This window comes from Balearica regulorum, chromosome 5, assembly GCF_011004875.1.
Source record: "Balearica regulorum gibbericeps isolate bBalReg1 chromosome 5, bBalReg1.pri, whole genome shotgun sequence".
Lineage (NCBI taxonomy): Eukaryota > Metazoa > Chordata > Aves > Gruiformes > Gruidae > Balearica > Balearica regulorum.
The window spans coordinates 40222144-40248624 of NC_046188.1; the positions used below are offsets into that span (position 1 = coordinate 40222144).

The 26481-nt window shown below is 38.4% G+C and overlaps 1 protein-coding gene across 8 annotated transcripts; it reads left to right on the forward strand.

The window, feature by feature from the left end:
* The first annotated feature begins 2594 nt into the window (after window positions 1-2594).
* PSEN1 (presenilin 1) lies at window positions 2595-25306 on the forward strand. Of its 8 annotated transcripts, none has more exons than XM_075754315.1 (13): window positions 2595-2709; window positions 3605-3728; window positions 4489-4536; window positions 5392-5535; window positions 10291-10544; window positions 11826-11967; window positions 15693-15760; window positions 16872-17092; window positions 19253-19351; window positions 20617-20703; window positions 21558-21731; window positions 23731-23849; window positions 24142-25306. In XM_075754315.1, exons 4-13 carry the CDS (start codon window positions 5452-5454, stop codon window positions 24295-24297), a joined length of 1404 nt encoding a protein of 467 aa, XP_075610430.1. In that variant the 5' UTR covers window positions 2595-2709; window positions 3605-3728; window positions 4489-4536; window positions 5392-5451; the 3' UTR covers window positions 24298-25306. The 8 variants fall into 8 exon arrangements, with proteins under 8 accessions (XP_075610430.1, XP_075610431.1, XP_075610432.1 ...); XM_075754316.1 differs by having other exon boundaries at window positions 2595-2642; XM_075754320.1 differs by lacking the exon at window positions 2595-2709 and adding an exon at window positions 7290-7414 and having other exon boundaries at window positions 2949-3728.
* The last annotated feature ends 1175 nt before the right edge of the window (window positions 25307-26481 follow it).

Sequence of the window (26481 nt, forward strand, 5' to 3'; positions counted from 1 at the left end):
CAGAGAAAAGGGAGAGTGAACTTCATGAGTTTTTCGTCCTGCTAATATGGCATTCTCGCTGTCATTCTTAGTAGTTAAGCCAAATGCAACACATGCATTGTAATGCCACTGTGTGACAGATTGCCTAATGTCCTTGTTGAGATTCTTCAGTGAAAGCTCAAGTTGTGAAACTTCAGCTTATTTTCTTCTGCCCTAAACTAAAGCTGTATATTCATCTATTCTATTATTTGTGCATTGGACATAAGCTTGTACTCCTCCTTTCTGAAGGAGACTGAAGGCGTCTGGGTGAGGAAGACATCTAAAAGTTAAGCTGGAGTGTTAAATATCCAGGTAAATAAGTATTTAGAAGCAGTTGTAATATATTAAAAAATCAATTTTGTGGAAGTTGAGGTTTTCTTCACTAGTGGAAGGAGGAAGGAATGGTCACTCTAGCATTCTATCTCTGCCTTGGCTTATGCAAGTACTTCAACAAATTTTCCTCTTCAGAATGCAAAATGTTCCTTTATAAAGTCACTTCTAGTGTTTACCTCTTACTCAAATTAGTGTTATTACTTCTCAGTGATAACAGATATTTTGTGTCTGCGATGCTGGGTGGTAGGACACAAATTACATACTGCTGAGAGGTTCTCTGTATAGAAAGTAACTTTCCTTTGTTAACTGTTTTTCTTTCAAAATGCAGTAACAGAATCATTTCAAGCTAAACTTGGAAAATTTGGGGTAGAGAAAGCCATTTTTGCTGACATTACAACATTTTACTGTCTGCACATGCGATTTAATACACACTCCGCATGTTAAGTTAGTGAATGCACAGATTAAGAGTATACTGAGAATGAGATCCATGAGCAAAGCCTGTGTGTTGCTACTGGGTATTCAGTGCAGCATGCCGTAGGATGATGCATTCTGTGATGGAAATGTGCTTCAAAAGTTACACGTAGTGTATAGAGGGGGAAAAAATACCAATATTTATACAACAGAACTGGATATACTAGTTGTTGATCTGGACTGAAAAGAAATGGTAAACCATGAACAAGTAAGATCCATTACCAAGAATGATACATTCTGGTATTACCATTAATTTGATAAGAGACTTTTTTGTTCTTAAAATGATTTAACCTGTTCACATACTGATTTGGTCTTTCTAATTTGGGGCATTTGCTTCCTCCATTCTCTTTAGTGCAGGCTTCTGTTTAACCATCTAGCTGGATGATTCTGACCCTAAATGTGGGCAGGGGGAAGGCCCTGAATAGTAAGTTTAGTTACTGAATTCATATTTCTTACTGCAAATGCCTTCCAGTTACTGAGAGGGAAGCATTAGACCTTTCATGTTTTTATAAATGGAGTTGCTAGGTGGCTGCTTGCAAGAGTAGTAGTTTACAAAGGCAATACACTTAAAACTGGAAGCTTATGGCTTTTATGTCACAATAGGCTCACACTGTTTCAAATTCTGTACATTTTCCTGTGCAGGAATTTAGGCTGTGGTACATGCAGACTTACAAATTGGTATGCAGCCATGCAGTGTGAGCGGTGCAAGATATTGTTAATAGACATTTCATCATAGATCAAACTGATACCAATAATAGAAACAGAGAATGGTCTGGTACAGCTGTATGTCCATGCTTGGGTGGTGGGGTTTTTTTCTGTTTGGTTAATGGTTAGGCATCACTTTTGGTCTAAATCTGGCTTCTTTTAAATGCACTTCATATGCATATGACCTACTGAAACTCAGTATTTATGTCAAAATGGTCATGGAAAACCTAACTTTTCTGTGCAATGCTTTTGTGCCACTTCATTTTCCTATGGCTCTTCCTGTAGCGTAGCCAAATAGTGAAATACAACATCTGATTTAAAAACATGCAGAATTATATGGTCTCTCAATAGATTTTCCTTTTTTTATATTTAGAATGATTACATGTATCAGCATTTCCTTGATGTTAGTAACCCAATTAGGTTATGCATTTTTAAAAGCAATTGTGGATTACTCTTCAAATATCACAGACAGCAAGGTAAGTTTCAAGTTCGAAATTGCCTTTATGCCACAAATGAGTCACGGTTGTACTAGAGCCTTCTTGCAAAGATGTCACATTGACTTTAGATTTTTGTTTTTATTTTGAAATGCAAAGATTCCTTCAAGTTACTTTCATGCTTTTTGGTGGGACCATATTAAAACAGGGTTATTAGCTTATATATGACTTGAATTAAAAACAACCAAACCCAACCCAGAAGCATGTTTTCTTGTAATACCCCTCTCTTTACTTGGTAACAGCCCCTACCACGTTAACCAGGACAAGCTGCGTTTCCTTTGCAAGACGACTACTGGGTGAAGTTTCAGCGCGCTCACTACCTTACCATCCACTCGTGCCCATCTCATGCTTTTGCTTAATGGCCAGCGTTCACCTTGCTCTTTCACAAACGCTCCGTCGTGCCTCCTGCGTGTCGGTGGGGCCTGTGCTGGCCCCTCAGCCGCTGTGCGAACCTCCCCCAGGGCCGACAGGGGCCTGGCCATAACCCTCCTCAGCGCCCCCCGGCCGCCATCGGCGGAAGTGAGGTCGCGGGGGGGCGGGGCTCGGGCCGGAAGTGGGCGGGGCGACACTGCGGGACGGCGAAGAGCCGGCGGCGGACCCCGCGGGAGGGGCGCTCTGCAGGTCGGTCTGTCAGCGGCCGCGCGTGGGGCCGGGTAGCCGCGGGCACCGCGCCGCCGCTGATCTCGGGGCGAGCGCGGGTTGCGGGGCGAGCGCCCTGCGCCACTCGGAGCCGGGCCGGGGGCGCCTCGCAGGCCGGGCGGCGGCGGGACCGCGGGAAGGCGTCGGGAGCGGCTGGGTCCGATGTTTATGGGAGCCCTGCGCCACACGCCCGCGGGCTGGGGCTGGGGCCGGGGCGGAGCGGGGCTGTGGTGGGCGGGGTAGACACGAGTGGGGCTGCGGTCGGTCAGGCTGCACCGGGCCCGGGCAGCTGGCGGGGTCGGGCGGGGGCCTGACCCTCTTCCCCCACCGTCGTGGGGGGGCCTCTCCGCCCCCCGCGGCCTTTCTGGGAGCCGGCGGCGGAGCCACTCGTCTCGCCCGCGGCCGAGGGAGAGCGGGGCGCCTGGCTGGGGCCAGGCTGCTCGGGCCTGGGGCAGGGCTGAGGGCGAGCTCCGCGGGGCCTTTGGTGTTCCCCCCGGAAAGTAGTGGCTGCTGCTTGTTGCTTCTTTGAGAGGGAGAGCGCAGGTTAACCGGGCCGCACCGCGCTTGCTGTGGCTGACCGATGCTTGCTTTTCTTTTTCTTCTGAGTAGAGAAAACATTATAGAGCTTACTTGCCTGATACCTCTACTTATTAGGGTAAATGTATGAAAAGTATGGTTGTAAGTCCTGTTGTTCTTACTAAAAAAAAGCCAAAAGAAGCAATGAAGCACTTTTTTAGACAGGTTATTTTAATATTAACAGCTTCATTATGTTTTGGTGAGTCCCTCTCCAGGTAAAACAAGTAAAAATTTAGTTTGTGTCTGTTTGTGCACAGTTTGTTTCTAGTCTTCATTCATTTATAGTTCAGTTTCAATTTGGGAGTGTTTATTTATGTAAAAATAGAAAATAAAGTTGTTTGGGAAGATGTCCTGAATCTGTTTTCTAGCTCTCGAGTCTTCAGATGGGATTGTTTTAACCAGCCATAAGTTTTGAGGCCTGTGAGACACTGTCATTCAAGCTTTGGTGCAACTCTTCTCTCAGTGGCTTCTCAGTAGCCGCTCTTTTGTTTGGTGAGTTTGTGGTGTTTTTCTTTATGAGTCTTTAAATAGAATTTTGTGGGTTGATATTTTGGGGGTTTGGGGAGTTTTTCCCTCCTGTAATTTAATGAGAATTTTGACATGCTGCTGTATGAAAAATCTCATTCCAATACTCCACATGTGGATAAAAACTTTCTCTTTTCCAGTGGCCCTGTCACTGAGAATTTTTCCAAGCGCAGCCTTAAAACAATATTGTTTATATTCCATAGCTTAACCAAAGAATTAGAGCAAAAAGTTTAAAAGTAAATGCAATGTAATGCCTATTTATTTTCATCTAATCTTATATTTCATTTGAAATTGGATCTGCTTTATTTTTAATTACAAATGCAGAAGAGAGCCATTCTAGTGAATACTGCATTCTCTTTCCAAACAGTCTGCATGCTCCCACTAGGCTTGTTAAATTGGTATTGCCTCCTAATGGCTCTTTAGTGTAAGCTACATCCCTACTGAAGTTAGTAAACACTATGCACTCATAAGATATGTATTTATTTGTAAGTAGAGAAACAGCTTCTGCATCTTAGTGTGTATTGAAAATAGTCTTAACTCTCTCTTTAAGTAAGATGCTGTCTTGCAGCACTTGTGGCTTGCTGCTGCCAAAAGCGAGAGGCCTTGCTTTGTGATAGCTTCCCTTGTATGAGTTTTTTGACATTCCTCCATATGTTAGTCGATTATACTAAACCAGCAGAAAAATATTCCTGTTTTCTTTTCCTGGATTTCTTTTCTTCCTTTTTAGTGAGTAAAATCTACTGTAAAGAGGACTGAGTGCTGGAGTTGGCACAAGGTAGGAGCAGGAGCCACTTGGGATGGAAGTGGGGACTGGCACTCCACCCTTGAGGCATTGATTTGTTCACTTCCCTATGTTTTGTGTGACCAAGCCAGTGATTTATCTAGGCCTACTCATTGTTTCTTAAAATTAATTTTTTTCTGAAACTTAGGTAGTTACATCACCCTTCTTCTTCTTTCCGCTGTATTGCTTTATCATCCTTTGTTGTGGAGCACGTGATTTATTCATGTTTGCGTAGGAAATTGTTAGCATATGACTTTTTTATGGAAGAACATATAAAGCTGTTACAAGCATATTGCATGTTTATGTACATTTAGCTGATACATAAAACCTAACAGTAGGGGAAATCAATGCACATTAGTTCTTGAGGCTCAGCTGAAATACTGTTTTGGTAGCTCTAGGTCACTCTTAGGGCATTAGTGTATTAGAGATATATCCAGATTTTAAATGATCAAGTGTAAGTCAGTCATCCTTGCTGGAAGATTCCCCTTGAGCTTATGAGTGATTGGAGCACTTGTACTCTGCTGAGATAAAAACATACAAGTTGGGCTCTGAGCAAGTGTGCAGTGCCTCTCATTTATTGCACAAGAAGGAATGGAGAACTGTTCTGAATGATCAGTTTGTTGCTGGCTTACTTCCGTGGCTGATGAACTAATTTGATAACGCCTAGACGCTCTTATTTTTATGCTGGAAAATCCCTATTATGATCTCTTACTAAAGATGCAATACAGTTTGGTACCATGGTGTAGATAGAAAATGGTTATCTTTGGTCTGCAAAAATTGGGGTAGGGAGAGGGTGGAGAACTTGGTCATATAAGAACAAAGGCTTTTTACGTATCTTTTTCCTTTCAGCATCTCAAGAGGAAAGATCCATTTTGTGCAGAAATAAGTGATTTCCAGAGGACAGCCCCAATGACAGAACTGTCTGCACATTTACCCCAGTTTCAGCATGGGCAGCTGACAGAAAACTTCCCTGATAACCACCTCAGCAACACCGTATGTAACAAACAATTTTATTACCTGGTAGCAGTTGAATCAGGGTGAATAACGAGTGTGGATGAAAATACAGTTCAGAACTCTAGAAATCTGTTTGTTGGGAGTAGTTTTCTCTGTCTGGACTGTTGTGGTGATAAGCAGTGCCAAAAGAAATATTTTGTAAAATATCTCATATTCTAAACTAATTTTTTATATACAGTTAAGAGTTCCCCCAGTTTAAAGTGGTGTTAGAGTGACCAAGCTCTCAAGAAAAATAAGAAAAAGGGATGGGAGGCTCCCGTGTCAAACATTGACTTTTAGGGGATTTGGTGAGCTCTCTTGATCTAGCCTGGCTGTGGTCTGCTTGATTCACAGGTTTCTCAGTCACAGAGTTAATTTTAGGCTAGGTAGAGCGTGAAGCCTGGGGTTTGTTGTTGCTGTTGCTGGAGGACTACTCCCTAGCAGGAAGAGCAGCACTTGTGGTGTCTTGTGAATAATTGTCAAGGTGCTCTCAGAGTTCTTGAGGTTTTGGAGGGGAGGGGGAACTCAAACCGTAAAGTTTCATATGATTGCTTTGAAAGACCTAAGCACATAATTGTTGCTAAAACTGTACTCATTGTACTGTATGTGTTTTGGTAAAACCAAGTTTAGGTGATCTACTTGGGTGTGGTGCTCAGGCTCTTGGATTTGTCATGCTGAATTCTTTGTTCCTGCTGTAGCTCTTGAATATCAGGTTTCCTTGTGACACAGAAATGCCCTTGTGAGGCTGGGCCACTTGTAGCCATGTTTATGGCAGTGATTCAGGAGAATATTTTGATCCCTGCTCTAACTCTGCTATGTAATCCAGCAGTTTAAGTAGAATTTTGAAAAATCCTTGTTATTAGATCAGCATCTTGCTATATCAGTAAAAATATAAAACATTTGAAAACTTATTTTCAAATTAAAAGTCAATCTGACTTAAGACCTTACTGATTCTAGAAACTGTTAATAAAACTAGAAAAGTGGAAACTTTCCTATTGCATCCTTTGTGCTTTTACTTTAGAAGGAATGAAAGTTTCTTTTCATTTTGGACAGGTGAGAGATTTACCTTTATTGAACACTTCTGCCAGATGAAAAAGGCAGAGCTCAGCAATAAACTGTGGGCTCACCATCCTTACAGATAGCTCGGTGATGCTCCTTCCCAGTAACGGGGGATGGATGGTTCTATTTACTTCTCACTAACAGACTGTATTGATGAATAGCTACTACTTGTGCTTTTTCTTTCCATGTTTAAATGTAACTCTAGGTGTAATATCAATACTTAGTTGGAATGATTTTTCTCCCCTACACATGTCTGCTTTGGTTTTGGACATATGTATGAAAATCCTTTCCTGCTTAAATATATTTAGGTTCTGTGGCTAACAGCATGTGAAATCACTCAGTTACTATAATTTGCCATCTCTTCTTCTAGTCACACACCAAGAGTTCAGTCCAGCCTGCAATATCTGTCACCGTATAATGACCTCTAAACATAAATGGTGTGTGTGAGAACTAACGAACTCTGTGCCCACAGTCAGGCAAGGGGGTCTGCTCTTGATGGATAAATCTGGATTTAATAAATAAAAACTTTTAATCAAATATGCTAGTTTATCTTTTGGTTCAGGGGCATTGCTCTGGGTTTGCTATTAACTATTTTACTGATAGGGGACAAAACCCCTATCATTTGCTTTTGATACTGTTTATTCACCTGAAAGCGCGTAGTTCGTAACTTACGTTTGCTTACGGTGTCACAACAGGTGTTACTGACTTTTTAGCTTCAGAATTTTCACTTTTAACTATGTCTGAGGAAAGTGAAGAGTCTGTTCCTTTGCTTCCACTTCAGCAAGAGTCCATGGCCTCTGCTCTGTTTAATACTGATCAGGTAGGATATGAGTGCACTTTGTTCTTTTAAGCAGTGGGGCACGCGCATGTCACGTTTAGATACGCTTCGGTAGCCTGAAAGGACAACTTTTTTAGAGTTTTAACAGTGAATGAGGGAGTAACTCTTACAACTCTTTAGATGCTGATCTGGTTTTCATGCACTGTGTTTTAACATGTAAAGGCATTTTGTGATTGTGTCTTTGTTCCTAACTAGTGGAGGGAATAAAATGGCACATATTGGTCTAATTTCTTCAGGTTTTCTCTTTATGTTTGATTTTGCAGGTTTTTTGTAGCGGTGTGCTAGTTAACCAGCCTTTTCCTTTGGCTGTTTTTGTGTTTGCTTTGCAAAGCTGTAGATTTTTATTTTACATTTTATATTTCTGTGCCTAAGATAGGGGTAAGTCCTTCCTCATGCAGGACTGTTATTACAGCAGAGAAAGAGCAACGTATTCTGCAAGTGTGCAGAAACCTAAATACTTGGTCTGCTTTATTTGTGAAGTGTTCCAAGGCTCTGATCATCTCCAATGTAGTGTTATTTATGATCATCTTAGGTAGTTTATTTAGACAGGTAAGCTTATTGTTCTGTTGTTGTAGACTGAGAGAAATAGAGTATATTACTATCAAAGTGAAAAATGTTACATTTGAGCTATAATCTGTACAGAAAGAGTTTCAGTTGCAGCCAGCATTTCAGAATAATTAAACATGATCTCTTTATTTGCATTCTCCCATATTCCTGTTTTTATCTGACCTTCAATAATTGTATGCAAGGACTTTACACAAAATACCAAGTGATTTATAATGGATCTGTCATTTAGTAAGAAATAATATTGAAGCTAAAATCTTTTTCAGGACATACTTAATTTTAGTTTAGTATCATTAACTAAAGGTTAAAACCTGAATTCTAAAAATCCGGTTGCTTGTTAGTTTTAATTGTTTAATTAAGACAATTTTAGATTTTCTTTTCCTCCCCTTACATTCAGTTTCCTTTTTGAAAAATAAAGCACATTTTCTTAGAGGACAGTTCTTGAAATCCTGCTGAGCTTGAGCCTGAGGATACCACAAAAAAGGGGTAAATAGGCAAAGCATTCGGTGTGTATTGTTACTTTGTAATGTTTTGTAAGAGGAAATTTTTCATGAGTTGGGGAAGTTGTAAAGCTTCAACCAAGGTTTTAGCAGTGTCAGTGTTTGCAGTTCAAAGTCCAGGGACTTGTACTCCTTAATCACTTAAGTGCTTTTGAAAACCCCACTGTGAGTTCCTGAGTGTATACTTAACATCTTATCTTTTCGGAGGGTGGGGCTGGGAAAATTCTGTATAAAGAATCTCCAGAATTACTATTAATTTATCAAAAAACTGCAGTGAGTTAATGAGATGCAAGTGAGCAGTTATGTTTGGAAATACTATTAAGAACAGGTAATGAGGCTTGAACATTGCATGTGTAAGGAAAAAATTACCCTTATAAGAGTACTTATGCAGAAATTCATTAGTTTATTTTCAATGCCCTATCTTATGTCTACAACAATTTTATGAAAACGGAGTGACATGTTAAAGGTAGTGCAAAAGGTATTTTCCTTCAGTTTATTGTACATTTTAATTGAAAGCTGCTTTAGCACACTTATTCAAACCGAACCGTTTGTAAATGAAGTAATTCTGAAGAAATGAGATTCATTTTGTAAGGAACAAAAAATATTTGTGTTACATCTCTTATGTTAAACCTCTTGAGTGGAGAGAATAGGAACAATACAACATTGACTTTGGATGTGGTAGTGATACAGGAGGAAAAAAAAAAAAAGTAGTCTGTATAAACTGTTGCATTTTAGGACTTGTTTAGAGTGACTGGTAAACATAAAATGGTTTTGTTTCTTCGTAGTCCAGAATAGGTGAAACATAGCTCACTCTCCTGTTGTGTTCTCTGTATATACGCACAACATACAAAAGGCAAAATGCCCACTGCTGATGGGGCTTCTTGGAGAGGGGGCAAAAGGTTTGTAACAGCAGGCCTGATCATGTATTGTAAGTGGTGTTCCCAGTTTGTGTTTTCACTTGTGGTTAATCTTAATTTTGTTGACAGTTTACCTCTGTCCTTGCCTATGAGTCATACCCTTGATGTTTCATGTAGCAGTATCAGGAAGGCTAGGAAGCTTTTTCATATTTGTTGACAGAAGTGGTGAAATTTCTTCAATGTCAGTGAAAGGATGTGGCAGTAGTATAGTTGGGAAAGGAGGGAAAGAATCTGCAGACTTAGCTCATCACACCAAAATTTTGGGATCAAATCTCAGAATAAAGACTGAAAACTACCTGAGTTTGATCACCATTTCTGTCTCATTCTTTTCGCTAAAAATGTGAGTACACAATACCTTGTGAAAACTCCATTTTAATATATATTCTAGTTAGTGTACTGTAGTGGGAGTAACATGGTAAGGAAAGTAGAAATTTTCTTGGGCCTTTCATGGATTTAACATCATAAATGTCTGTTTGGCATTATTTCTAGGAACAGATATAGTTAGTTCTTGCCAAGCTATGAGTAATCTACTATCATGCACCCTTGTATCAACTGTAGTTTGGACCAAAGGAAAAAGCTGTCTGTCTTCAGCTTTTAAAATTCAGTTTAAAGGAAAGGTGACAGACTTTTAGATGAAACCAGCCCTACTTTCAGCTGCTGCTATTTTTCATATAAATGCTTCTAATGTAACCTTGTGCTCCTATTCTTTTGTTAACTATGTGATGCAATTATTTACTACTGTTTAAGTCCTTGCTGCAGCAAGTGTTCTTGACAGTGAATATTACCTTACACATTTCCCCCTCAAGATCGTCTTTAGCTTAGCGTACAAGAATATGCTTGTGGATAGTTGCTGAGGAAACTTTTCTATGTATTGCAGAATGACAACAGTGAAAGACGTCGCCATGATAATAGTGAGCGCAGAAGAAATGACAATGCCGAGTCTGAGACCAATGGGCAGCCGCAAAACAACATGCAGCAAGTGGTGGAACAAGACGAGGAAGATGAGGAGCTGACACTGAAATATGGGGCAAAACATGTGATTATGTTGTTTGTACCTGTCACGCTTTGCATGGTGGTCGTTGTTGCAACCATCAAGTCTGTCAGCTTCTATACACGCAAGGATGGACAGCTGTATGTATCAATTTTTTCCCCCGTCTTTTTAATGGACTCAAATAATTTTCTTTAATCTCCATTTCTTCAGGAGTCTAATTCAAGCAGTGAACTCCCTCTTGCCTCCCTTTTCTCCTCCACCAGCCTGAAGATAGTTCTGTTTTATTCCTTCCAGAAACCGGACTCTATATTCGTGGTACTATTGACATTTGTTGTCTGATTGGTGACCAGTCGGGATAATACCTTGGGTGTTACTGCTCGATTCAAATCCTAGTCCTTGTTTTGATACTTTATCATTCCCTGTGGTATTTATAAAATCAACTCAATCCTAAGCCAAAGCCATTTCAGTTGTACTCTGCTAGAATACAAAGATTTTTGGAAAAGGAAAAAACCTACTTATTTAAATGAAATAACATAGATGCCAAGTTCTGGTCTTCCTATACTGTTTGATAAAGAAATTCAAATGCAAGAGGAAGATAGCTTTGTGAGGTTCACTTCTGTTGCAGTTACAGAAACTTTCCTGACAGGTTTCCTGTATAGAATTTTTTTTTTTTTCCAAAAATATTAATGTTGCCAAAAAAAGCAATTTCAGTGAAAGCTGGTTTGAGAGAAAGGAGACAAAGGAAGAACACTGAGCCTGTCAGAACCTGCAGCGAATCAGTCTAAATGTTCGGTTGTGAAAACATTTAGACAAAATGATTCAAAGTGTGTTTGGCTCCGAAATGTTTGTGTAATATAAGCATGTCATAAAATGTTTCAATAAAACACTAAGTTCTTTTTCACTGTCAAAGTTGTTGATCAAGGAATTATTTTTCTTGAGATTTATGATAAGTGTTTTCTCGACCTCTTCCCCATAATGAAGTGGGTTTTCCCCCAGGTTGTATTTCTTTAAGAAAAAGAGAGTTGAGCCCATACATTGTTTTGTTGAAATCACTGGGGAATCTTTCATTGTAAATCCACTAGATGGTGTGCTTATAAAGGTCTAGCTGCAGTAACAGTCTAATGATTGGTAGCATGTGAGTAATTGTATCAACCAACAGCGAGTTCTGGTTTTGTTTGTGTTACAAAGTAGAAAATAGTAATCGAAGAATGTAGGAAAGGCAAGTCTTCCAGGAAATTTTTTTTTAATTAAAGTTTGCCTAATGTGGTAGTATTCCACCTTTCAAATTTTGCGTAAGTAGAAAATAATTGTTGCTTTTACAGCTCTGAATTGAAAGATTGCAATTTCATTTGATGTTGGCCTCACATATCAGAAACATCTGTGCGTTCAGTGGCATTTCAGTTGACTCTTTGTTGTTGTAGCATCTACACTCCTTTCACAGAAGAGACAGAGACAGTAGGACAGAGAGCCCTGAATTCAATTCTCAACGCGGCCATCATGATCAGTGTTATCATTGTCATGACCATACTCCTGGTTGTGCTTTACAAATACAGGTGCTACAAGGTGAGTATGAATATAATTGACTTGAGTAATTGTGCTAGTTTTGTTTATTAGTACAGATTATCGAGAATGGAACAAAATGAAGTGTTATCAAGGATGAGTGAGCAAAAGTAGCAGAATTGGTGATTCAGTTCACTGTTTCAATTTTGTGGCTTCTGTTCCTTTGACTCAACGGGGAGGGAAAGGGCCGGTGCTACCACTGCTGGCTGTTTAGTGGGGGAGAATTAGGGTGGCATTGCTTCCTATTCCTGTGAAATGTACCATGTACTGACATCTTCCTGTGGTCAAGAACTACAAAGTACAGACCTGATCCAACAATTTGAAATCTATTCAGGACTTCAGGGGCTTTTCAAGGGCTCCCCTCTCCCCACCCTGTCCCCAGTATAGAAGTCTCCCAACAGTGTGATGTGTGCATGGCTGTACACACCAGGCAATATCCTTAGAGCAAACACAGAGACTCTAAGGCTCTTTTGTGAAAGACTTCAATCGTACAGTGATGTGATCTAGGCAAGTCCAGGCTTGGCATAAATAATTGCAATGTCACCTGCCTGGGAGGGTTGTTCCTGAAAATTCCTGGTTGTCTTTTGGTCTTACTGACTCATTTGACAAGGCTTGGCCTAATAAAACTTCCCAGTGTGCAGCCAGAACCTTGAATCAGTTTGAGTTGTAAAACAGGCAGTGGAATCTGTGCACTGGCACAAAGGTTTGTGCCACTTTATTTTGTTTTCAGGAGGGAAAAGTAATTTTGGTCTTCATGGCTGTGGGTGAAACCCCTTTACAAATTGTCTTGAGTTACTGGAGAAATTATTTCTGCCTGAATCTGCATACAGCTTGGAAAAGTGTTTTTTTTAAAGCATGGACCTTCTCTTTTATCACAGCGTGGTGTTAAATCTGAACTGACAAGGTTTTCTTTTTAAACTGTCAATTCTGTTCATTCCGGTGAAGGAACATCATAACTGATGTACTTCAGCTAGGTTCCTGGGCAGCCAGTTGGTTCTCCTCAGGTGCTGAAGGCATCAACTAGTTTTTACTCAGCTTTCACTCTTGAACTTACAAAGCACTGCATGCTCTCCTTACAAAAATAATTGTTGTACTAAAAAATTAGAATGATTAGACAACAAAAAAATCCTGTAGTTATATTTTATGCTAATTAAAAGAAATAATTAACTTATTTTTAGAATTGCTAGCAGTATTTCTATGCTGCTATACCAGAATGCTGTAAAATGTAGTTACCTGTCCATTGAATTCTATTTTACATGCAGTTCTACATGTAGAATGTAGTCTAGATTATGGGAAATGGAACTTAGAATGAAAGAATGTTAGACCTCCAGCTGGTGGTGATAATTTGCTTATCTTCACAAGATTTTTATCTGAAAACTCCTTTGAAGAAAGGAAATACGATTTCAGTTTTACCACCGTTCATTTCCTGTGTTTCTCCTGTATGTGCCAAGTTAAGCATGGTCCTGATTCTAGCTCCTAAATCTAGCTAGAAACAGCATCTTTGAAGGTAATTGTAGTTGACTAGCTTTTCTTTCTAACATATTTTATTATGCTCTGCATTTTTCATTGTTTTAGTCTGCCTACCCAAAATCTGTCTGCTGTAGCTCATTTCAGTTCTCTGCCTTCTGCAATCCTTAGTTTTTATTCAAGTTGTAGCAGGCAAAGCCAACTCTCTACCAGCAATCAGTTTGTGTTGAAGCTGATGTCAAATAAAGAATGAAAATTCTTTACTTAGAAGGCAACAAACCTGTCATGGTATCCTGCTAGGAAAAAGATGGCCAAAACTTGTAAGAAATACTTTGGAAAAATCACTTGGATGGAAAGAGGTTGGTGATCTGGAAAATGCTATATAGCAAATGAGATACATACTGAGAATAAAACAAACATCTGTATGTAAAATGCCAACTTATGTCAACTCTTGAAACTACTTCCTTCAGTACTGTTGACACTAGTTATGCAAAGTTTGTGTAAACATTTGCTGGACTACGGCCTTGGTGTTTGACATTGTTAGCGTTTTACTCTTTACTAGAATGAAAAGTTAGTATTCACGTTGTTTTCTTAAGGGGTAAAGTTTAAGAGCTTATACTACAAATAGAAGAACCGCAGATAGAAGTCATGTTGTTATTAAAAGAAACGACACAGCTTTCTTTGCCATTTTCTTCAAATGATTTCAACTAGTTCTACAGAGAAATAAAATTACTCATTAGGTCACTACTTAGATATATATAGGTAGTTTTACAAGTTGTTTGGAAGTTGGATTCTGTTTCAGGTACCTATCAGTCTTCAGCTTTAGTATGTATTTTTCCCCCCCACTTGCTCTGAGTGGTGACGGTTTGACGGACTGAGACAAATGCTTTGACAGTTTTCCTGCCCTATCTTTACAGGCACCATGCTTATTACATGTGGGAAAATCTTAAGTCTTTTTGAGAATACACTAGCAAAGATGAAAAGCCAATCTGTTAGACTAGCAAGTTAAATGACAGGTTTTTATTAGACTGAAGGTTAAATTTGAACCTGTTTTGAAAGACAGTGTGAAGGAGGAGATTGACTATTCCAAAAATTGCTGACAATTTTAAAAATACTTATGAAAAATTTGATATTAAACTAAATGTACTAAATTACCAACTGTAATAGCTAGAGTCTTAATTTGTTGGAAAGTCCTGGTTGCCTATGCAAACAGAATTCCTTGAGTCTGTGTGCATATGGGCTTTACTTTTAAATTAACTTTTGCAAAATGTTTTAAAAAATAGAACATAAGATGCATTCTACTGCTTTCAGAAGAAGAGAAATAGATAACGCAGTTTCTAAACAGTTTCTGATGACTTTGATCTGGTGTACATATAAAGCTAATTTAACCAGTTAGTTTTCCACTGAGCGTGTCTATTCGAAGCAGCATTTTTTATGCAGCTTGAATTTCTAGATTATTGCTTCTGACTGGTTATCTACTTGCAGTGTTGGGTCTGGTTTTATATATAAGATTCTGTGCTCAGAATTTGACGGATATATGTTTCATTCTCAGTTCAGAGATTACTAGTGTTACAGGGCTCTTCAATCTTAATTTTTAATTTTGCACAGTAATATACAAGAGTGGTACGCACTTTCGTCAGTGCAAAGTCTGAGTACCTGTCACTTCCAAGTCTAAATCTATGCATGCCCCTGCTGAGTACAGCCCTGACCTGTTTTTTGTTAAATTGTTGGGCATGCGTATCTGCTTTCATACCAAAATTAGGGATTATGTATATAGATGATTGATAGACAATATAGAAATCCTTATATAGTCATTCATTGATGACAGGCTAATTCTGAATTCCATCAGGTAACACTGAAGGTTTTTCTGTGTTCCAGTATTTTGAAAATGATTTGGAATCAGAGCAGGCTTTTTAATTGTGCAAAAATGAATCATGTTTTCCATCTGTGTTAATGCTGGATACTTCTGCTACCTTAGAATGCCACTGTTACCAAAATGGCCTAAAAATATACAAACAGTAGTTTTCATTGTATAGAACCTCTATTGAAAGACCACAAAGCACTTAAAATTCATAAGTGTAAATTGAAATAATGTGTATAGACTAAATATGAATTTAGCAATAACCACAGAGGGAGATATCTGAATATCATTTTCTTGCTTTAATTAAAAGGGAATGTAATCTTAAAAACATTTTTAAGTAGATAGTAACTTTAAAATACCAAATCTAAAAAAAAATTGTATTGGTATCTTTGGTTTCCAGGTGATCCATGGCTGGCTTATCATTTCTTCCCTCTTGCTGCTTTTCTTTTTCTCATTTATCTACCTGGGGTAAGTGAACTAAAGCATTAATGCACTATTTTTCATGTATCACTTCGTGTATGTATTTATTTTAGACTATCCCATCTTAACAAGAATGATAGTGGGTAAGCTATTGCAATAATTTTTTTAGTCTTATATAGGTTCATAGAGTACACATAAAAGAGATATTTATGGGTTTATAGTGCCTCTGATGATATTGTACAGAAGCTATCCATCACCTGCATCACCAGAATAAGCTATCTTCCACAGGGTAACTTATTCTGCCTCACAGCAGTGCTGACTTCCTTTTGCAGAGGTCCAGTGAGTGAGGAGCGAGTCTGTAGACCAATTATACATGATAGCAATAAGGGGCATCCTGTTAACACTGTACATCTCAAAGGCCAGCTAACAAGTACAGAAGACAAACTTCCTGGAGGAAAGTATCGTGCACACTGTAACGTTCTTAGTGGCTTGATGAGTTGATAGTGGCAAAATCTGCAAAAAGCCATCACAACTGTTTCTTCCCTGGGTCAGTGGAAATCACCTGTGACTTGGTGACAACATATTTGTCTATTTTCGTTTTACTTATTGAGGGCCTTAATTAGTTTACAGTATTTGGTGTGGCAGAGTGACGTTGTTCATCCAAAAAGAAGGCTTTTTACTTTAGTGTTTGTGGTGAAGAATAAAATAGAATAACTATTTATATCTTTCTTTGAAGTTAGCAAAGTGTTTCCATTCCACAGGCAGTAGATAAGTAGAGAGAGATCTGGTTGCATGCCTTTAAAGATCCATTATAACCTCACAACTTCTTATTCTTCTGATTTTTAAAAATCATGAGTATAATCAAAATGACTGGTTTTGCAATAATGTCCTTTCCTGTCAATTTCTGCTTTGATTGAGAAGGAAATAGAACATTAGTGAAAGTTTTCAGAAGAGTGAAAGAGTTGGAGTGAAGCAAACACTGGTAAAATTATCCCCTTTGCGAAGAATAGTTAAGTACTAATTGGAGGTAGAATTTTATATTTGTTACATTGAATATGAAAATGAAAAAAAAAACAAAACTCCAAAGTTTGTATCTGTAACTTGTTCCCATTGTTTTAAGCAAATGCAGTCCATATTCTTTTCCATATTTTTTTTTTAGTGAGGTTTTTAAGACGTATAACGTTGCCATGGACTACATTACAGTGGCACTCATGATCTGGAACTTCGGTGTTGTGGGAATGATTTGTATTCATTGGAAGGGTCCACTTCGGCTCCAGCAGGCATATCTCATTATGATAAGTGCTCTCATGGCCTTGGTGTTCATTAAGTACCTTCCTGAATGGACTGCGTGGCTTATCCTGGCTGTCATTTCAGTGTATGGTAAGGTCTGGGGCAAAGCATAGTAACAGGTATTGTGATGGGAGTTTCTTCTATTCCCTGACTTTTCTGTTTGTCTGACTAGACCTTAAAAAAAAGAAAAAGTGTGTCTGTGGGGAGTATCATCCAAAGTAGTGGATAGGGTGATTACAGACTTCAGAATAAGATCACGATCTAAACAGAGATTGGTCCCTTGCAGCTAAGCGCTTTGCGTGACTGCATGATGCCATCTTCCTTCATTTTTCCAGGTCTTTCTAGATTCGTTGGGGAGGAGAATTGAAGTAATTGAAGAGACAAAGAACTAAGAGATCTATGTTGCCATTTTGATCCCTTTCATGAAGGTGGAGAACTTTTGGCTTCTCATTTTCCCAAAGAATCCTTGGAAACTAGTCTATTTTCAGAATTTAGGAGCTTGTTGTTTGGCTACAGTTCCATACAGATGTAGATCTGCCCAACTTACAATTTGCTCAGATTTGTGGATATAGAAACAACCACCTGATCCATGCCTAATAATATAATGAGAAGGAAGCAAGCAAGGATTAAAGACTGTTTTCGTTGCTCAGTCATTTTACATTTAGAAGGATATAGTTGTGAGATCTGTTTCTTTTTTTTTTTTCCTTTAAATAAAAAGAAAATTCATTTGAATTATCGCATATTATGCTTTTTCAGCATAATGACTGAGAGATACCTAGATGTAGTTTTTTCGTAAAGCTTTAGAGGGCACTGGACACTTTTTCTAAGAAGGTCACCCTATATCCCAAATACTGATTTAGTTCTCAGGCAGGACTAAAATCCAGTTGCTTAGAATTAAAACATTACAGCTAAGTGTATCCATGAAGATGTACTCATAACTTGAATTTTTTTGGAAGCACGTAAATGTGATGAATGTGTACTCTGAAAGTCACTGATAAAGACTGAGAACCTGTCCAGAATCGTACCCTTCATGTAACTGGAACAAATCTTAGTATTCCAAGCATTCAGGCTCTGTTCAGTGTTTGCAAAATGAAATAACTCTTCAGATCCTATTCCAAGACCATAACGTGGTTGTTTTGTGTAAAGGAGGATAAGTTTCAAAACCCATGACCCCACACTAAGAATTCTTTACTTGAGCAGGACCAGCAATGGTGCTAGGGCGGTTAGCGCAGGTGCAGGAGGAGTGCTTTGTGCAACATACAGCTCCTGACAAGTAAGCTGCTCCTTTCGGTGTCAGATACTGTTTCAAATAAACTTAAAAGACATACAATGAGTGGAGAACTGCGAAAGATTGTAGGGAGGCTAATATGTAAATGCTACAGCTTTCTGTCCAAATATGCAAGACAAGGGAAAGTAGCTGAGGTAGTTTGTGGAGTTGCAAATTTCATTAACAAACCATCAACATTCAGGTGAGAAAACAAATAGACCATCTGATAGATCAGTTTTCTTAATGCTGTGCTTTGATCTGAGTAACTTGTACAGTCATCCTATTTTGTAAATAATTGCTTTTCAGTTAATTTTCACTTGTTCACCCTGTTTCACATACTGTCCCATGAACGAGAATTGAGTGAAGCAACAAAAAGCCGCTGTTTTTTTCTTGTGCTAAATATGCTTTGAACACCTCTCAAATCTATGCAAACACAGCATTTTTCTGCAATGCTTAATAAACCTGGTTTTTTTAACTCTTCACATGCACTTTTACTTTTTTCCTCTGTAAATAAGAATAAACTGGCAGTCATGCCTATTTCATAAAAGTTATATAAGCCTCACTTACATGTTGTCTTAAAATTTGTTTTAGCGTTAAACTTGGGTTAAGAAAAGCTTTGATAAGAGAAAGCAAGCTTGGGTATTTGCAAGATGTTAGTTGAATAGTGGCTTTCATGAATTATTTGCTTTCAACTTGCAAATCAACACACAGACACTGATATATTTGCAGTTGCATATATTTTAAGTGAGAAACATCACTCTTTTAAATTTGTATACATATTACAGTAATATGCAAAATAGGTTGTACAACTGAGAATATTACAAAGTATTCCTGTAGGATACTGACTTGTGGCTAGTGGCTCTGTCAAAAGTCTGTGATCAGGGTGACATTTTATCTTATTACCAGTCTCTGCAAGTGTTACAGAAAAAACATCTTAAATGTATGTTTGCAGTGATGTAAGATCTGTTTGCTCTTCCTTCCAGATTTGGTTGCTGTCCTATGTCCTAAAGGTCCTCTTCGTATGCTAGTTGAAACAGCTCAAGAGAGAAATGAAACTCTCTTCCCAGCACTTATTTACTCCTGTAAGTATATTTCATTAAATATTTACATTAAATACTTACAGTCACCCACTCAGCTGAAGTGATTATTCTCATTTTTCTCTGTTTTAACGTGATGGAATTCTTAGTCTGTTTACTTGGGCCTCAGTTTTCCTTTCATTGTTGATTCAAAAATGTGGAACATCATCTGGCTAAGATCTTTCAAAATAAAACCCAGCATGTTTTGTTACAAAGTAAATGGTAATATACCTTCTTTTGGCCAAAGTAGTATGTAAATAGGCTGCGAATCAACCTATTCAAAGGGAGTACTTGTTTTTAGAAAATATTTATCAGCTTTCAGTGCTTAAATAACCTGTGTGTTAGTGGAAGGAAAGGGAGAAGTTGCCAGGAAGGGATTTGTTTACAAAACTATTTTCTTCAGGGCTTGTCTTTTTTTTGGTATGTTGTTTCTCCTTGCAGTTATGAAAAATAACCTACTGAATGCAAATTGCTGTTATGACCTATGTACTAATTAGTACATGACTCCACTGTTTCTAAAGTTCCATGTTGCTAGTGGTAATCATGGATAAACAGTGAAATAGGTTAATCATAAATCATGATGCCTGTAAAGGAGGAAGCATGTTATAGACTGACTGGCTACTTCAGGGGCGAGTTTACGGAGGAGAAAGTGAAGGGCTTTCTTTATCTGTCGCTCTTGCTGTGTTTTACTGATACTGCTCATAGCTGCCTGTTGTTCTCTTTTGTGGGAGGAGAGGTTAACTCTGAGAAACAACAAACTTGAATTCAAATACATCATTTAAGTGCGACAACATTTCTTTACCTCCAGATTGGAGAATTCTTTGTGATGGTGGGGGCAGAGAACAATTAACTTTGATGCAGATACTGCCTCTGAATTGAAGTTACATCAGTGCCAGTCTTGGTAGACCTTTTCACTTGCAGATAAAGGAACTGATTAATGGAAAAAAAAGTAGAGAAATTGTTGATTCAGATTTTCAGAGTGGGCCTCTGAATTACAGAAGTAATTTTTCTGGCAACAGCTGTTGCAATTTTTTTCAACACCTAGTAAGAATAAAACCTTTATTCACCAAATTCTGTAAAGGCATGTTGTGGCTGGTACTGGCTGTGTTCCAGATATTACTGTGCTTTAATGAGAGTGAAATTGCCTGTTAGAAAAGATAGTTGTATCAAAAAAAAAAGAAAGAAAAAGAATGGATTGATGCCAACACCATCTCAGAATTGTATACATCTGAGGATGTGATTAGCAATGCGGTTTTGTTTTTATTTAATAGCAACAATGATATGGCTAGTGAACATGGCAGAGGAAGATCCAGAAGCCCAACGGAAAACTTCAAAAAACTCCACTTATGATAAACAAGGTGAGTTTTTCTTTGACAAGCTTTTATAGTTGTTGTTTTATTGGAATATGTGTTTATGGAGAGTTGTTTCTGGGCTTTTAAAATGTCCTGGTTGCTGTAGAAGAGTGAAAGCCTGGAGGCCTTATTAGGAATGATGAATCTGTCAAGACTTCAAAAATTGCTCACTTATTGTGCAGTTAATGTTCTTGCATTCATTTTTCTGGAATCCAGGATATTGGTGGTGAAATGACTTTCAATAGACAACTATTGACTGAGCTCAATTGTCTGTCAAATTGGGATGATATAGTATAACGTTAACTCATTTATATTTATATTAAACAGAAATGTGTCTAGCCCTCTGGGCTATGCAGCTAGTGTTTAAAAACATGGGGTATGTTTATTTTACATGTGTTATTAAAGCAGAGCAGAGTTTCTGAATGCAACATGCTTGAAGGGGTGTATGTATATGTAATTTTCAGTAAAGTTTTCTATTTTACTGGAAAATTAAGCTGTTAACAGTGACTAGAGAAGCTAATGAAATACTAGAGTTTATTCCTTAAACTGTGATCTTTCAATTAGGTCACCACAGAACTTCCACTCTGTTGTATCAAAGTATTCCTGAATATCAGGACTGGAGTGCAACATGTAGGTGCTATGACTGCAGAGTGCAGATTGACTCCTGATTGTTTAAATAAGTATTACAATCCTAAGTGAGAATGTCTTGTAATGGTGTGTGCTAATGTTGGATGTTGCTAAATATTATGGAATACTTCTTTTTTTTTCCTCATTCTTCTATGATCTTACATGTGGAGACATTGTCACATTTTAGAAGGCACGTTTTTGAAGTAGATCTTAAATGTCTGTCTTCCTTTGAGCTCCGGCAAACCAGGCTCAGAATGAAGGTGCTGAAGCAGATGATGGTGGCTTTAGTCAGGAATGGCAGCAACAAAGAGACAATAGAATAGGACCTATTCAATCAACGCCTGAATCACGAGCTGCTGTTCAGGCTCTACCCAGTAACTCTCAAACCAGTGAAGACCCTGAAGAACGTGAGTATGGAGTACCAATAGCAAGCTGAAGAGCTGCTCTTGCTCGTGATCAATACTGTCATGCCTCATAGAAACGGATGGAGTTGCTTTTTTGTAGCTTTTGGTTTTGCTGCAGAAGTGAGTAATATTGGCCAAACTGATCTTCAGACGCAAACCTTTAATAGCACAAGCTGCTTTCAGACCATTATACAGCCAGTTGCGTTAGCTTCTGTCTTTGTCATGCAGTGTTCTGCTGTGTGTCACCTCTTGGATTTTAGGCCCTGTAGATGCAGTCATTAACTTTTTATGCTGCAACATTAAACTACTGTAATCCACTCTGCACAAAGCAATGTTTAAGACCTAATTGGAGACTGAAATGAATGCAGAATGCCGTGGGCTTGCTTATTTTTCTCCAGCATCTTGCTGAGGTGCAGTATTTTTGGAGAGCATATACTCAAATGTCTGTTTTAATGGAGTCGTGATTTCCAGTTGGAGTTTAAGCTAGTATTAGATTTGCAAAGCTCTAAATAAAATTAGGGTCTGCCTGTCTAATAAACTTCTCAACTGTTTCCTCTGATTCTCAGGTGCTCCTCTGTTTAAAAATACAGACACTTCTACTTTAAGAACAAATTTAGAATTTACTTTGTCCTCAACATTCAAAATTCGGAGTGTGTTGCAAATCCATTTTCATTTCTAGAGCTGAGTAAAGTAATGTTAAGATGCAAAAATTTTAGGAATTAGGCTATGTTAATTATTTAACTGGTTAACTAAAACTCTTGTCTGGCCTGACTAATAATTTTCTCTTTTCTTTATTCCTACAGCAAATAGTAATGACAGATGTGCAGTGATTGAGTCTGACTTGTAAGCCAGCATTAGCTTACTAGAAGTTTGGAGCAGCTTATTAGAAATTTGGAGACTTCACTTGTGTGGAAAGAGTTAGCTAGCAGTTGCCTTTGCTTATTGTTCTGTCATGCTGAAAGCAAGCATCCAAGTTTTGTTTCAGCAGTTAAAGGGTGTTTTAGTGCTTAAGAGCTTTTCACGCACTGTTCTAGACCATATATTGGAGGCCTGCTAAAAGACAGTAGGGTTGCCTTTTTTCTTTTCTCCCTTTTTTCTTTCTTTTTTTCCCCCAATGATTAACCAGGCATACACTTCTGTTTTGATGGTCTTGAGTTCCTCTTCGAACTCTACAGTGAGTTTTGAGCTGGACTGTAATTGGTGAGAAAGTGAAAATAGGCCAAATGAAAACAGCTGGTGACCTGGTGTTAGCCTCTCTGACTTAATGTCTTGGAATAAAAGCTTAGAAAGTGATCTGGCATTCAGGAAATCTTCATTTTTTAATTCTTTTTTTTCCAGAGATAATTGAGTATTATGCTCCTAGAGTTGTTGCTAAGGTGGTAATTACTATTGAAAAGAATGAGACGTTAACTCATGAGTTTTCATAAACCTCACATCTTGGACTAAATACGTTCTTTTTTTGCCTCTGTGATATGCTCTGTAATTACACACAAGTGCTTTTTAGAAGAACCTTATTAAGAATGCTGTTGGAAAATTGGGAGGGCACTGGAATATTTTGCTGAGTATAGGTTTCTAACTGGCAAATAAAGCATCATCTGCAAGTGACTTATTTTCCCCCTTCCTCGGCCACCTTAAAGGAATTGTACTTCAATATTCTGTTAAATATGACATGTCAGCCAAAAGTGGACACCTCTCCAACAAATACAGTTACAAATATCTGAGTCTGAATATACTGCATTTGCATGTATAGGAGACTAGGAACACAGAAAAACTCTAATTATAGGATGAATTGAGCGGTGTAATGTTCCTAAGCCATCTTGTTTCACAAGAGTTTTTCTGTGTCATTTGATTCAGGAGTGGTACTAGTTTTGAAAATAAAATGTTCTTATTAGCAAGTCTTGTTGATACTTAATGTAAATCTGTATTATTCTCTGACAATTACTGATATGTAATATTAGTAGACTATCTAGTACTTAATGCTGCGATATATTAACTTTTGCAGGAGGAGTAAAGCTAGGTTTAGGAGACTTCATTTTCTACAGTGTCCTTGTTGGCAAAGCCTCTGCAACAGCAAGCGGGGACTGGAATACAACTTTAGCGTGTTTTGTGGCCATATTAATTGTGAGTATAATGTAATATGATAATAAGGATAGTTTTTATTGTTCATCAGGGACAAAGTCATAACTGCTACATTTTTTCTTTGGAATTTGTTTATTTGGTGGCCTGAATGAAAACTGATGAGGGCTTCAGCTGTGACTTGCATTGGCTGTACATCCATCATTTACGCCTTTAGTTTAGGAATGCTGTAACTGTATCTTGTATTTCTGTGGAGTTTGTGTTTATATAGATAATCTTTTGCTTGTCAGAGTTCCCTAATTTCTCCCTATGCTTTTGTTTGTTGTCTTCCCCTCAGGGTCTGTGCCTTACACTTCTGCTTCTTGCCATCTTTAAGAAGGCCTTACCAGCGCTTCCAATCTCCATAACATTTGGGCTAGTTTTTTACTTTGCTACAGACAACTTGGTGCAACCCTTTATGGACCAGCTAGCGTTCCATCAGTTTTATATCTAGCACACTTGATGCTGGTATTCTATGGGTATTTGTAGCAAATCTGGGAGGAGGAAAAATGTTTTTTCCCTCAGTTCTCAAGTGAGACTGAAGTTTAATACTCAAGATTCCAAGCCTGAATCATTACAACTTCCTCCGATGGTTTGTTTTGTTTGTTGGTTTTTTTCTGTCCTGAGACAACTGCTGCACTGGGCACCATACGAATTTTCCTGTGTGAAAGTGGCTTCTTCCTGATGGTCAGTCTAAACCGGGTGCTATTATATCAGAGGTAATCTGATATACGTATCTCTGGTAAGGACCACCTGTGTGAAAATTGCTAATGCTTCCACCAGCAATGTGATCTCTTACCACAGGTTGATTATTTTCACAGCATTAAGGGTGCTCAGGACTTCCTTGATGTTAACAGAGGAAGCTGACAAATCACACGGAACTTGTCCCTGTAACCGCTTGAAGAGAGAGAACCCAATTCAGACTCCTTCAGCAGTGATTTTTTGACAGCAGAGTCCTGACTGCTTTGTGTAGTGAGAAAGGACTTCGTAGCAATTTGACAAAGGGAGAAAGTACTGTCACTCTAAGAGTGCTCCACCACATCATAGCCTCTGTGCCTGAGAGTGCTTGGTTTAGTAAATTTAAAAGCTTTTTTATTTTTCTCCCTCCACACTGGAATCAGCGCCTCTTCTCAGTTTTAACACTTCGTATCCTCAAGCATGGAGTGCACCTTCTGTACACCTGTTCCAGTTTATGTAGCTACTTAGACTGGATTATTTGGCATTAGTGGATCTTAAGGTCCTAATTTGGATCTTAGATTCTAAAAGGTTAATAAACTACATTGAAAAGCAATTTCAGGACTTTTTGTGCTCTTGCAGATCATTTTGCTAGAACACCATTTCAAACCCTGTGTTTAAGAATAGTCACTAGCAGCACAGACTGCATTGGTATATGTTTCTTTTATTGAAATTCTTACGAAATAAATAGACATTTGCAACAATCCCAGATGGAGTTTAGCTTGCCAGATCTAGAGGCCAAAGTGCTATTAGTGGCACTTCAATGCATCACTGAAATTTTTCTCTTCAAAAATGTGGTTTACAGTTCTGTTGACCTGAATGGTCACTCAACCATCAAGACCTCAGGTTGGGCAGGTGTTTTTGTTTTTCATGCAGTATCTTTATTGGTGAGGATACTTAAGTTAGGTGAGACATTACTTTATGTCACCAAGGAGCAAAATTTGTGGCCCTCTTCACTTTAATTACCTCTCCCATGAGGAACAGAAGACTGGAGAAATGAAAGACAACTCAAAATCACTGAAAAGAAGATTGGAGATTTTTGAACTTCTTGCAAGAAAAAGAATCTATTCTAACCTTAAAACTGCTAAACCCTGTTTTCTTCTTCATTTGAAAGAACTCATTTATGAATAATTGCTTGGAAATGAGACTCATGTGAGATGAAGTTGTTTTTGCCATAGGCTCTTACTCTGTACAAGTCTTTCTCTCTCCTCTTCTCTCTCTCCTCTTCTCTCTCTCCTCTTCTCTCTCTCCTCTTCTCTCTCTCCTCTTCTCTCTCTCCTCTTCTCTCTCTCCTCTTCTCTCTCTCCTCTTCTCTCTCTCCTCTTCTCTCTCTCCTCTTCTCTTCTTCCTCCCCCCACCCCCGAGGGAGGCATAGGGAGTGAATACTATTGACGGGCATTCCATTTTACTTGCATCTTCATACAGGAGTCCTTGTCAAGTAGAACAACTGTCAAAATCCTGACACAAACTCCTGCTGTTTTTCTGGGGGTTTGTTTCAGTGCCTATAGATTCAAAGGACTGAGGCATCACAGATGCTCACCAACCATTGCCCAAGTAAGGGAAGAAAGGCTGTGATGTATAAATCTGCTTTAAAACCAAGAAAGGCATACTTTGATTGTCCTTGGAAATGTCTTTCTTTTCCAGTATGACTTGCTAACTGTAGTGTTAGCACTTACATTTACATAAAATATATTGTCTCGTCTCCTCTAAAGTACTTTTATTCATCTCATTTATGTGTTGATTCGTCGTGGGTAGCATTAATAAAGTAACCATATCAAAATTGCTTACACTGGCTTTTCAAGTCAAACTTGCTTCTGTTTTCTAGCTTAAGTCACTGTTCCATATTTTGCTGCAATGGAAGTCTGACTTCAAACAGGTGTTTGGGATTTTTTTACAAGACTTT